Genomic DNA, 12,976 nt, shown 5'->3' on the forward strand with positions numbered 1-12,976 from the left:
CACTGTAGGATGGCTGAGAAAGAACAAATGACGATGATTCCCAGAGGAGAAGCTGCTGTCACCAAAATGCAAATTACATTTGACACATATCTATACCATATACTATCTTTGTACAGAGCCCGAATCAAGTCATCCCAGAGACTTCACTTGTGAGCTGTGTTGATGGAAAGTTAAACCTAGAAGACAAACAAAAAGCAGTCATGGATGTTAAAAAAAAGATAATGTGAATTTGGCTGCTTGTTACATTAAAGGTCAATGTATAGCTGCTTACTCATTTCAGAACAGTCCCTGCTTGCAACTGCACTGCCATGACAGTAATGTAAGTAAAAAACAAAGTATTTGTTTACTCTGGATCACTGTGCTTTACTTGTATGGCTCTACGGTTAGATTTCCTTAGCATACTGAAGTTACAGGAAACCATTGGCTGTTTGTAAAGTAGGACATCAATCTAACAACATATTGAACATCAGCACTTATATAAAATATAAATAATTTGTAGTAAATAGGCTAAAAGAGGTCAAGAAACTCAAACAGTCAGACGCTCAGGCAGGTGGGTACAATGTTTTCTAACCTCAGAAATGATAGACACAATCAAAAATAAGTTCAAAAGCTTCACTCACAAGCTTTGACACACTGAAGACCAGTCCAGGTACTTACTACTACTAAGGCTCATCATTTTTGGTATTTAATCTGAGTTATGTAAAAGCAGCAGAAGTCTTTAAACAGATTGTTCACCTGGATCTTCTGTCTTCACACATCAATATATTGTGGCATGAGAACAGGGTCCTCTGGTGGCAAGGACTGCTTGGACTATCTTTCCACTGAGCGAAACTGAAGAGAAAAATGCAAAGAAGTGCTGAATGTTGAAATGTGCCTTCCACTGTCTGTCCTGATGCTGAGGCAACACTCTAGTTATTCGCTGGTGGTCAGCCTACACACCCACACACAGAGCGTTCGGGAAAAACATAGTTTCCTCATTAAACCAGCTAACAAAAACAACATACAGACAACTCAAACAACAAACTGCCTGTTTAATCCTTCATTCCACATGGTGCACTTTGCTGTGTAATGTCTACCCATCTGTCTCCCTGTGCTGTGCATTTGCATCCGCTGCATTAAAATTCACTTCCAAGCCATTGGGGTAATTTTGCAGCACTTCTTCAGCCGCCAGCTCATTGAATCGACAGTCAACACACTCTAGAGCCAAGAGAGTTTTTAAATCATGTTTTGGATCGTCTGGACTCTTTTGCTGCCAAGAAAACAATACACAAGATTGATTGTACCTCTCTTTTTTTTTTGCTGTGTGGGCCTGAGCTGCAGTGAAAGTACGAGACCATGGGTGAGCTGCTCTGCTGACGAGCGCAACTCTGCCCACTGCCTGTCTGTGTGTACGGTCGGTGGTAGAATTCAGCTTTGCTTTCAACCTACGTGATGCACCAAACGACCGCTCATGAGATCTGTGTCCATCAACTGCATTATCTTTGTATTCTTGCTGTGCTTTTTGTGAGAGAGGACCTCAGCGCTGGTCCCAGCTGGGAGCTTGGTTTCAGCCCTGTGAGGTGACACACGTGATAAATTGTAGATGTACATGTTACATTAAAGTGTGGCGCGGCTCTCCACGGGACGTGACAAAAGATGAATGTCGGCCTAAATGTGATGCGGCAGGAACACGAGTCCAGAGGGAAGCTGGGAGAGTGGGGGAGGAAGAGAGAATGGAGGAAAGGAGAAGAAGATTATGAAATCCTGGTTTTACTTCCCTCTCGGTGTTAAGGAAAAGAACAAATATATTGTTTGTGTACGTGACTTTCTATCCATTAATCATATGTTTTGACAGTTTTTCAGATAATTGATGGTTGCTTTTGTTGTCCCTGTTAATTTCTGAATCACTCTCTATCCCTTTGTCTTTGATACAAATCTATTTTTGTATCAAAGGGAAGTTGGATCACAAACTGAATTGCTATTATTCCCTCTTGAGCACTTTGTTGAGTGCTCATCTGAGAGACCTAACCTAGTAATCATAATCTTGGTTCATTTAAAAATCTGATGGTTTATTTCACTCCAGTGTCTCAGATGTTCTTTTGTTTTTACCACTAAACTCTGCTTTTTGGGGCCGTACTTAATAGCCTACACAGCTCTCAAGGAGCTTTTTTTTGTTGAATGATCTAATTAACCTAACAACAGCTTTGACCTATTTTTAATCCCATATCCATGGCAGTAAAGGCATTTTCATACACTTTATCGGTGCAGTAAGGTACACTGGCCATCAAAAAGAGGAACTCATATTGTGTGGAGGAAAAGTATAGCTGCACTGACCTCTGTGGGTTGGAAAGTAAGTCTAGCATCACAGCTGGGTGTGGTCAGGTGTGGTCTGTGGTACTGTGGACCGCACTAAGATGTGATGCACTGTAGTGCAACACTATATAACCACTACACAGGGTTGTCACTACTAGCTGGCAACGCATGCAGGATTATGAGACTCAATACTCATTAAGACCCTTTTGCAGGGTTCTTATTTTCATATGAGTCTGCGGGAAACATTAAAAAGTCAGCTAGAGATGGATTTTCCAACTAACTCGTTGATGTTAATTAGCTACAGCTGAATTCTGCCAGCATAAGTTGTCACTTCAGTGAAATCAACACTCACCAGCTTAAAATGAGAAGCTGCTTTCTTGAACTTCTGTCTGAAATTAAGGAGCCATTGTTTTAAAAATGGCTGCAAAACTGCCACTGCTATGTAGAGCTGCAATTATTAGTTGATTAATCGATTAGTCAATCAACAGAAAATTAATCGGCAGCTATTTTAATTGGTGATCAGTCGTTTAAAGGTGTGTAGGATTTAGTGGCATCTAGTGGTGAATTTGTAGTTTGCAACCATTTGAATGCCGCTCGACTCACCCTCCCCTTCCAAGCGTGTAGGAGAAACTACGGTGTCCTATCTAGAGCCAGTGTTTGGTTTGTCCGTTCCAGGCTACTGTAGAAACATGGCGGTGCAACATGGCGGCCTCCGTGGAAGGGGACCCGCTCCCTCTGTAGATATAAAGGGCTTATTATAAGGTAATGAAAAACGATTCTTATTTTCAGGTGATTTATACACGAATGAAAACTAACTTGTAAATATTATATTCCATTTCTGCCAATAGATCCTCCTAAATGTTACACACTGGACCTTTAAATCATTTTCCAAGAACAAAAACATTTTATGGTTCCAGCCTCTCAAATGTGAGAATTTCTTCTTTTGCTTGTCTTAAATAAAAGTGAATTGGATAATTTGGGGTTTTAGTCTGTTGGTCAGACAAGACACTTGATGACATGCACTCTAGGAACGGACATTTTTCACTATTTTCTGATGTTTTACTGAGAAAATAATTGTTAGATAAATCAGTGATGATAATAATTGTTAGTTGCAAGCCTAGTGCTGTGCTGCAATGCAACGCTTCACAGGCAAAGTAACAGCAGCTAAGGAGGACAAAGCTTAGTGCATGGTCAATTACTAGCTAATGTACTAGGGCAGCAGCTCATCAAGCAATAATTCTGCGAGTGAAGGAGAGCACCAAAGTTTCTCTGGCCACTGTATTAGTTGACACAAGCTGTAAGTCATTTTAAGATTCACTGTGTTGTTCTATGTTACGAAACCGTGTCAGTGTTTCAATAAAGCTGGTGTATCCGGAGCACTGTAGGTTACAATAAACAAAGAATATACAAATCCATAATTGGTGCCAGTTCTGTGGATTAGCCTGGACATCCCAAGTAGATGTTGCAGTGTAAGTGAAACACCCTCCCGTCCTGTCCTCGAGTCCCCTTGCAAACAGTAACCATATCAGTCCTTTGGAGTTTGTGTTGAAGACTTTGATGTTCACCGTGCCGGACAGGCGGGTGTGTTTGCTCTTTCATTCTCTGGCGGTGGGACGGGTGGAGCTAACCTGCTGCACTAATGACTACCTGAACACACACATTAGATATGTGGTGTAGATATGTGTCTGTCTTCTTATCTGCCCTTTGTAGACCTGGGAGACGTTTGCATGTGAATTTTTATGTGAAAATGTGATCTGTTGAGTGTGAACAGGGTTTGAAATCTAATGGGGGAGTGTTTACTTCACTATGTCACTTCTCTGCTTTTATATTTTGAGTTGTGCAGTGCGTGTTGATAGCAAAAGTCTTGTAAAGCTGACTGTGTGTGTCTGTGCGGTGACAGCTGCGGTACATCACAGGCCAGCACACACACACAAACACACACAAACACACACACACACACTGACCTCTTAGCTGTCTTCCATGTTGGTACATTTAATTTTCAGTCTGCACAAGAGGCTCAGATCAGCAAATTGCTTGTAATCACACACTCCCTCAGCAGATTACTGTCTGTCTGCCACCTGCTGGTTAAATAAAGAGCTGCAGCAGACTAACGGACAGTGACAATGGATTCAGATGGATTCAGTGTGCTGCAGCGCTCAGCATGTATTACATTGAGCTTCTTTACCCCAGAGACATACCATCATTAGCTGCACAGGCTCGGTTGTAGCAACTCAAGCTGTCAATCAACAATAATGCAATGATACACAACAATTGGTCTTATGTTGGACAGGTAGAAATATCTTCTCTGCTCACATGTTTAAATGAGATAACAATGGGGAAGCAGAAACAAGGTGCTGTTGGGATCTTTGTATTTATATTCATGGATAAAGCCTCAGTTATACCCCACTAACGTGATCAATGTTGCTCGTGTTACAGCATTTCTGATTCATGATCCCTGACCACAGCAGCACGTGAAAAGCCGTTGTTTACCCTGATTGCGTCTGTTAGAGGTTTAATGTTTATCCAGACTGCAGTTAAGTCTCACAGCTCTCACTTAAGAATGTAATTAAAAACTAACAAAAATACATTGTTTTACACACACATATATATATATATAGAAGTTAAGTGCTTTGAACAAGACTTATTATTTCAAATGCAGAAGAAAATATCTTCACTAATATTGTGATAATGATTTTAACTCTATGTATTTATTTAATCTATAACTGAATACGTCCTGTAGCTGCTTCATAGTAAATATTGTATGAAGTTGTCTTCTGTGGAAGACTTTTTTTGTTGTTGTGAAGTGTTCAGTAACTTTTAATATAAGATATTTAATAAATAAACCTTTCAGACTGTAGAGTGATTGTTGTGTTTTGAGACTATAGTATTCTGAAAATATAGCACTGTAAGAGTGAAGCCTGTATTGGCCGGGTGTCTGAACCCCAAATTGAACCCAGATGTTTGGTTTTCTGGCTTTTTACACAGGCAAAAATGTAATGTATTCCAAGGTGTCTATCCCATAAGTATATCGTGTTGTATTAGACCCTTGCAGACACTGATGCAAATGAATGAGCAGGACTTATGGCTGTCTGGCAATGTTGGATTTTTACATGATATCTGTATCAATGTAATGAAGGGACTTGATTTTTCAGGTGTTTAATTTGCTGGATTAACCATAACAGACGCTCCTGTCTTTTATCCATAAGGAGTTACTTAACTGATTTTACAGAAAAAAATGTACCGTGATAGAGGATTTCATCCATATTGCCCACTCCTATCCTCACTGAATCCTGGCCTTCATGACTACTACAGCTGAAGTTAGAAACTGTCCTCTGATGCAGGAAGCATGAGACACATGTCCGTTAGTTTCATATGTTAACGTGATGCAAAAGTATGTAGTTCACTGACGGCCTGTTGCAGAGCATTTGCTCCAGCCTGAGTTAATGGATACCGGTTGCACATGATTACACTGTGTGTGTGTTTTAGTTATTTTGAGGGGTGTGGTTGGTTCAGGTTTTACTGGCAGAGAGTAACGGAAGCTTTCAGTAAAGCTCTATCATACGTGCAGCCATCTGGGAGCTCAGTGTGTGTGTGTGTGTGTTAACGTGGGCTGTCCTGTTTCTGGAAAAGCCTCGTCAAGGGCTGGTCCCCCCGCAAGAGAGAGGAGGATATGAGCCCAGGCAGGCCTTGTTTCCATGGTAACAGCAGATGTTTCCAAAATCGTTTGAGCCAGAATCCCACACGCAGACCGTCAGTGTGTGTGTGTGTGTGTGTGTGTGTGTGTGTGTGTGTGTGTTGGCTGTACTGTATTTTCTGTGGAGTGTCTCGTAGGAAAGCTTGGGGATATCGAGGAAGTCCAGAGGAACTTTTCCTTTATGACACTGTCAAACTGAATTATAAATCAGACTCTCGGCTCGCTCTGCAGCAGCTTGGTAACGTAGCTTTCATGGCTGAAAGTGTCGGTTAATGACGGAGAGCCGGCATCACCCCGCTGAGTGCCTCTTCCACTGCTAACTGCTCCTGTTGCCTACTGAGAAAAACAGGTGTGTGTGGAGGGGTTTCTGTTCAGACAAGTGTGTGTGTTGTGGCCATGTGAGAAAGAGATGTGGTGTCAGTGAGTGGTTAGCGTTGTGTTTTATGACGTTATTTTGGCTCTCAACCTGCTCTCTCACAGGGACCCTACACTGTCTGGCTCCAGTTCCTGGGATTTTTCTGCTTTACTTGAAACCAGGTTTAGGATATGCATTACATTTTGTTTTATACAGTTTTTGCAGGGCTGATATGCAAATATTTGTCAGTAACAAATCGGAAAATTAAAAAAATTCAGTACATTTGACCATAGCAAGAAGGTGTTTTGTGTGTGTTTTTATTTTTATATCTAAGTTTTAAAAAAATTGGTTAGTATTGGACTCCGCCAAGGTTGTCCGTTGCAGATTCGGTTTGTATTTTTCATGGACACAATATCTGGACGTAGTAGTAGAGAAAATCGATCAGTTTGGTGACCTGTGCAGGATGAAAACATGTATGAAGGAAGACTTATCAGGTCACCTGCACGAACGACATCTCTGACCTTCCGCTCTTACTCTGACAGTTGATGACCTTGATGAGGGATCATTTGTGAACAGTATGAATAGCTTGACACTCAAAATATGACCTGACACAAATTCTTATGAGTCTTCTTGTTCTTGTCTCTCTCCATCCTCTTCATCTTTCCAGAAGGAGTTTGCAGCTCCCCCTCCTCTCCTCTTCAGGAAGCTGAGTAACCCTGACCTGTCGCCTGCAGCAACCACTGCAACGAAATCCAAACTGCACCGACAGCTGAGCCAGGATGAAAGCTGGGCCCGACGCAGCAGCATGGCCATGACCGGTAACACACACACACACACACACACCCATGTACACACACGATTGGGTGAAAAAAAAAAAAAAACAGCTTTCATTATCTCCGTATAATCATATCATTAAACATTTCTCAAATCAAGATGTCGTGACTCACAGTTTCCATCTTTAAACAAACAAGTTGGACTTTTTTGGAGATTTAAATGTGATCCCACCCAGTCTGAAATCCACAGATGTGTTAAGCTCCGTTCACTCGGGACCAGTTTTACCTGAGTTCATCCTGTGATTCGTGGGCACTTGTGTTCTTAATCCTGCGCCAATCTGCCATGTCCATAATCTGTAAAGTAAAAATTGCCGTATTTCAGAGGTCATGTTATAATATTAATCCCATGTGAAACAGCAGCTCAGAAATGTATGGTTGGTTGTATTTTTGTTTTTCACAAGGACTGGTTTGTTCTTTGTGTTTCTTTTGTCTTTTGGGTTTAGGAAATTAACAGCTGCATTGGGAATGATTAATGCGAGCTGTGATTGAGTTTGAGCCAGTTTGAATCTCACCCAGTTATTCAGGGTGGAGACCAATAATATCTTAATCAGGTCTGACTATGAATCACTAAACGTGAGTGAAACACAGACAGGTCCACGGGGGATTCTAGCCCAGTTTGTTGGAGTTGAGTCTCCCTTTCTCCTCCCTTCTACACAGGTAAGCAGTTGCTGCCTCTGTCCAGCAGTCTGCACGCCGGGGTGAGTCAGCTGGCCTGGCAGGGGCCCTCTGGAGGTTTTGGAGGGCCCGGGGCCACCGGGGGAATGTCTGCAGGAGGAGGGGAGGTGAACAACCTGGTCCGTATGAGGAGCCAAGCCTTGGGACAGTCTGCTCCGTCACTCACCGGACTGGTCAGTACACAAACCCAACACACACACAATTTACTCTCAGGTTCAGACTTTCTTAAATTAAGAAAATGCTAGGACAAGATAATTGCACTTGTCCACGTGGGCTATTCTGCCAAGCCCAGGATAGCATTTTCCAAAACTTTAATGCACTGTAACAGGCATAGTTCCAACCCTACTGGGTCATCACCAAGTAAATGACTAACATTACAAAAGGCACAACATTGATTACATCATGAATATATGGAAAGAGCCCTAGAAATCGGCCCAACATGTGCCACGGAGAGTCGGATATTTGCAGACTCACAGTGAGAGTCTGGCTCCATATGGATCCTGTCTCTTGGACTGAAAGTCTGCCAGCTAAATGCAGGGAGGCAGATTGAGGATGACTCAGTATTTTAGAGCCACCAGCCGCACACACACACACACACACGCACAGGGGCACTTAACATCCACAGAAACACTTGTTTGCTCACTGCTGAGAGGAAGAAATGGAGCAGAAATGACAGTGTGTGGTGTGCACTTTTGTGTGTGTGTTTGCTTGCTTGTGAGTGTAATGGGTCAAGATGCAGCACAATGCAGTGCTGACCCCATATGACTGTAGTCTAGATGAACGTTGCTCTGCAGTGAGTGCAGGTGCTTTTTTATGTGTATGCTCTACTGACCCCTGCTGGTTGTAGAGGGGATTACTAGAGGAATATGGCCTGCTGTAAGATTTGACCTTTCCATGTTCAGCCACACTCACATAAAACTAAACATATATTTTTTTTTCAAGCTTCCCATGTATTACTTAGAGTCGTACGGTTCTTTCTTTCTTTCTTTCTTTCTTTCTTTCTTTCTTTCTTTCTTTCTTTCTTTCTTTCTTTCTCTGAATAGGTATTTACAGGGTAGATGTAAGTTGCTTCTGCATTTAAGCTGCAGTCAACAGCTGCTTGAAGGGGTTGCAACTAATAAATATAAAATGTCAAAAGTTATGTCAAAATCAAATTGCTTTTTTTTTTTTCCAAGAAATCTGTCCTAGAATATGTATAGTACGACTCGCATGCCAATTGATGGCAATTCTGAATAACCTAAGGTATCCTAAAAATACCAATATATGACATCCCTAGCTAAGACATGCAGTATGCCATGCGCCTGTAAATAAAGGGTGCAAACTGTGCTGAACCCAACTTGATGAAGCAGAGGGAACAAAGCTAAATTAGAGCCCAGTCTGAACTTAACCTGCTGTGGCCTGATCAAGCTTGATATACATATACATCATATACAGTACTTTACAGGGGAATAAAATTGTATTCCTTCAGTGCTACAGTCTACGCAATAAGGAAACAAAACAAAAGGTTTAAAACAGGCATACAATACAGTAAAATAATGTAACATTAAGTAGTATAACACGGTAAACTTGTGTTAAGATTCTAGTTTTGTTTGTTAAAGTGAAATAGAAAGTGCAGTCACAAACGCATGATGAAGACATATGGTAATAAAAAGTAATTAAAATGGCCCAAGAATAGCTTAGAGGATCAGGTTTAGGATGCGAGTTTTCATATATGTGTATATATATCAGTAATATTGTACTGGAAATCCACCAGCAGATGGCATCAGTGTTTAATGTGAAGAACATCACCAATAGCTTTGTCTCATATCTGTTTTATGCTTTGTTTGTATTGTTTGTGCCCTCTTCCAGCCTCTACAGCTCAAAACTCTAAAAAAACACACAAAAATCGAGTTACATGTTAAGCAGATCTCAGCAGACTCAGCACATAAAGTCAGTAAATACTGTGTCGGGGATAAAAACACATCTTTTTTAAAAGTCTCTGTGTCTCATTGGGCTGGTTAAAGGACCACCATCTGTGGTGAGCATTAGTTGCACAAGAATCCATTAAGCTAAAATGAATTGTGTCTGTCGTTTGTTTTGGCTCGTTTGGATGACTTCATAATTACCTTTTTCTTTTCCTCTGTGTGACTCTGTGAGAGGGATTGGTCGATGCAGCCAGCAGGAAACTGTAGCCTGGATTTAAAACGGAAAATGTGATCTGCAGAGTTATTCTAGTTAAGCGAATAATCGCAGGTTATTATATTTCTCAAGGACGAGTTTATTAATGTTTTCCTTTTTCTTGGCAGACTCTCGTCTCTCCTGTACACTATTTCTCTCTGTCTCTCTGACCCTGTTTCACTCACTGTCACTCTGTTTCTTAGTAAACAGCGGTTCATGCGCATCATATTTCAGTCCAGTGTTGTTCCTCAGGGTCACGGCTGTCAGAGTTTCTATATTACTGGGCTTAAAGCTCCATCTCGTGGTTTGAATTGACTTACATTAGGATTTAGGAACAACATCTGCGCCCCTCTGGCTCACTTCACTTGTCATGTTTTTCACCCATCTCTTTTCTACTCTTCTGCTTTTCTTCTTACCTTTTTGTGTCATATTTTATTAAATACAGTATTGTATTTTGTAGAGGGTGATTTCTATAGGGCCTGTTTTTTCTCATAATTTTGCTGTGCTAATTTTGGTATTTTTAAACTTAATTGTTCCTCTATCTGTCATGCTGTTTAAAAAGAAAGTCACAGTTTAACTTTTTTCCGGGCTGCTTTCTTTGCTGTGGCTGTTTTTCCTTTGTCTTTTCTTAATGGTGACCAGGGAGTATGTCCATTCATCATTACTGGTGTTATATGTTCTCCTCCATTTTCTCACTGAAAATACTTTCCTCAAAATAAAGGAAGAAAGTCACATGTAAGAAACATATACTGTATCTCTAACTGTAGTGGTGAACTGTACTGTTACAATACAACAACAGCCATCATTACCTTTATCATCATCACAGTCAACATTTTTTGGGGGAGTTTTTCCTCATCCGAATCGAGGCTCTAAGGATAGAGGGTACATTGTACATTGTAAAGGACCCTGAGGCAAATTTGTGATTTGTGATATTGGGCTATATAAATCAAATTGACTTGACTTTTGACTGAGGATATATGCCAAAGTAATAGCCAATATATCGTACTTACATGTTGCTGAACAGTCAGTGTTGATATATGACCTGGCCCTAGTTGACATGACATCACTTATAAAATCTCTTTAATGCAGCTGCAGAAAGAGGATTAGTGTTTAAGAATTTATTTCCCCTCTGTGTTGTGGATTAGAAAGTGTGACGTGCCACCCAGGATGTTAATGGACAGAAAACGTCCTCCCTCAGGGTCTCTGTGTGTTTGTGTTGTTAGCACCTGTGTTGTTAATGTGTCCCCGTGTGTGTGTGTGTGTGTGTGTGTGTTATTAAGTGAAATGAATGGAGCTCATGGAGTGTGTGTATGTGCGTGTTGGGGGAAACATTTGTGGACATCCAGATGGTGTTTACCTCTTGACTAATGGACGAGGGTCTGCTCGCTCCTGCGCCCTCTCCCTCTGACACACTTCTGTTTAAGTGCATGTGTATGTGTTCCCAGGCTAACAACCAAGTACCTTGCCTGGTAACACCTGCAAGTGCCAGGTGGTGTGTGTGTGTGTCTGTGTTTTTGTGTTTACAATAAAATTTCCCTGAATGCTCAGCACCTGGACAGTATATGGACACACACTGTATTTGAAAAAGAAAGAAAATGACGTGTCTTTGAGAGCTCACTTCTCCTTCTTTGACAAAGCATCTTCATTCACTGAAGAGGTGAAACTTTGCAATAACACACAATCAGATTAGCATATTATTAGCATTCGTTTTGGAGAGAAAAAGAAATGAAAGACTGCTGGAAGGGGAATACAGGGCTGAAGATGAAAGTGGAGTGCTGCTGTATTGTTGCAGCCCGAGCTCAAGTTTGTTTTTTTTTGCCCATCGTCATTAAACGCAGTGAGACTCTGCAGGGAAGGAGGAACACATGAGAGTTTAAAAAACAAGGAGATCACAACCAGATTGAGGTGAATAAAAAAAGCTCTAGCCTTGTTGTTTATCTGTTTACCCCACCACATTTAATGACTTTGAATCTTTAGTGTAATGGTTCCACCCTCAATTCCCGGTATACAAAATACCAGCATTCGTTCGCTGTCAAGGTTCATAGACAAAACAATCGTTTTTTGCTAGTCATCATAGTCATCATTATTAGCTTAAGCCTACGGCATTTTACACTTCATAAATTAGCCTAGCAGCTAGCTGACCTTTCCTTTACTCATAGTTTAACAAATTACTTATTTATACTTTTTCTTACTCACCATTGAAGTCACTGCATCTCCCGACAGAAGGCCACGGTTGAATTTCAGCATCAAGTTCTCGATTCCCATCCCTAGTTGCCACTGATGGCAACCAAATGCCAAGAATTCACTGTCAGACAGGTCCTGAGACTGAGAGGGAACACCAGTTGCTTTAAACTGGGTTTTTACCTTTAAGGGGTAGTTTCAAATTTTGAGAAATCTGACTTTTTACTTTCTTTTCAAGTTGAGAAGATCAATATGAATCCCCAAAGTTTATGGCAGAGGACAAACAGGGACATTAATAAATTCATTTTTTAAACTATTTTCTTCGTATAAATAGGTCTTTTTTTTCTCTTTATTTTTAAATGTTGAACATAAATAAATTACCACACCAAGACAGAATGGATAGATATGTTGGTTTTGTTTTGTATTTATGTTCCGTTTTTGTAAACTTGCTTTTGGACATGTGTATATGTTGTATGGATATGGTGAAATAAAAAATAATCACAGAGCTGGAGTCACGGCATGTTTAGTGTAGCTTAGCATAAAGACTGGAAGCAGGGGGGGAAATAGCTGGCCTGGCTCTGTTCAAACTTAAGAAATGCCTATAAAAATGCATCCAAAGTTCACTAATTAAGACATATGGTGTACTTTCATCTTAGAAACATGAGACAAACTGTTCTCTGCAAGATGTTCAGGAATGCAAACAAGGGAATAAATAAAGCCTGGAATAAACTGAGCAGTGTTCAGACATACTGCGTTTAGGCAGTTCTTTGTGAAGTACTCTTGCTGTCT

At 40.8% G+C, this 12,976-nt stretch overlaps 1 protein-coding gene across 10 annotated transcripts in view; it reads left to right on the top strand.

Moving 5' to 3' along the window:
• The window catches only part of mast2 (microtubule associated serine/threonine kinase 2), a 190,422-nt gene that overhangs the window by 34,647 nt on the left and 142,799 nt on the right, over positions 1 to 12,976 (top strand). For 9 of the 10 annotated variants that reach the window (XM_044199303.1, XM_044199304.1, XM_044199306.1 and 6 more), the window contains exons 2-3: positions 7,009 to 7,159; positions 7,832 to 8,022. In XM_044199303.1, coding sequence (XP_044055238.1) covers positions 7,009 to 7,159; positions 7,832 to 8,022 — 342 coding nt within the window. The remainder of the gene's footprint in view (positions 1 to 7,008; positions 7,160 to 7,831; positions 8,023 to 12,976) is intronic. The other variant, XM_044199305.1, reaches the window with a different exon arrangement.

The sequence above is a fragment of the Siniperca chuatsi genome, linkage group LG6 (genome assembly GCF_020085105.1).
Source record: "Siniperca chuatsi isolate FFG_IHB_CAS linkage group LG6, ASM2008510v1, whole genome shotgun sequence".
NCBI classification, from domain to species: domain Eukaryota; kingdom Metazoa; phylum Chordata; class Actinopteri; order Centrarchiformes; family Sinipercidae; genus Siniperca; species Siniperca chuatsi.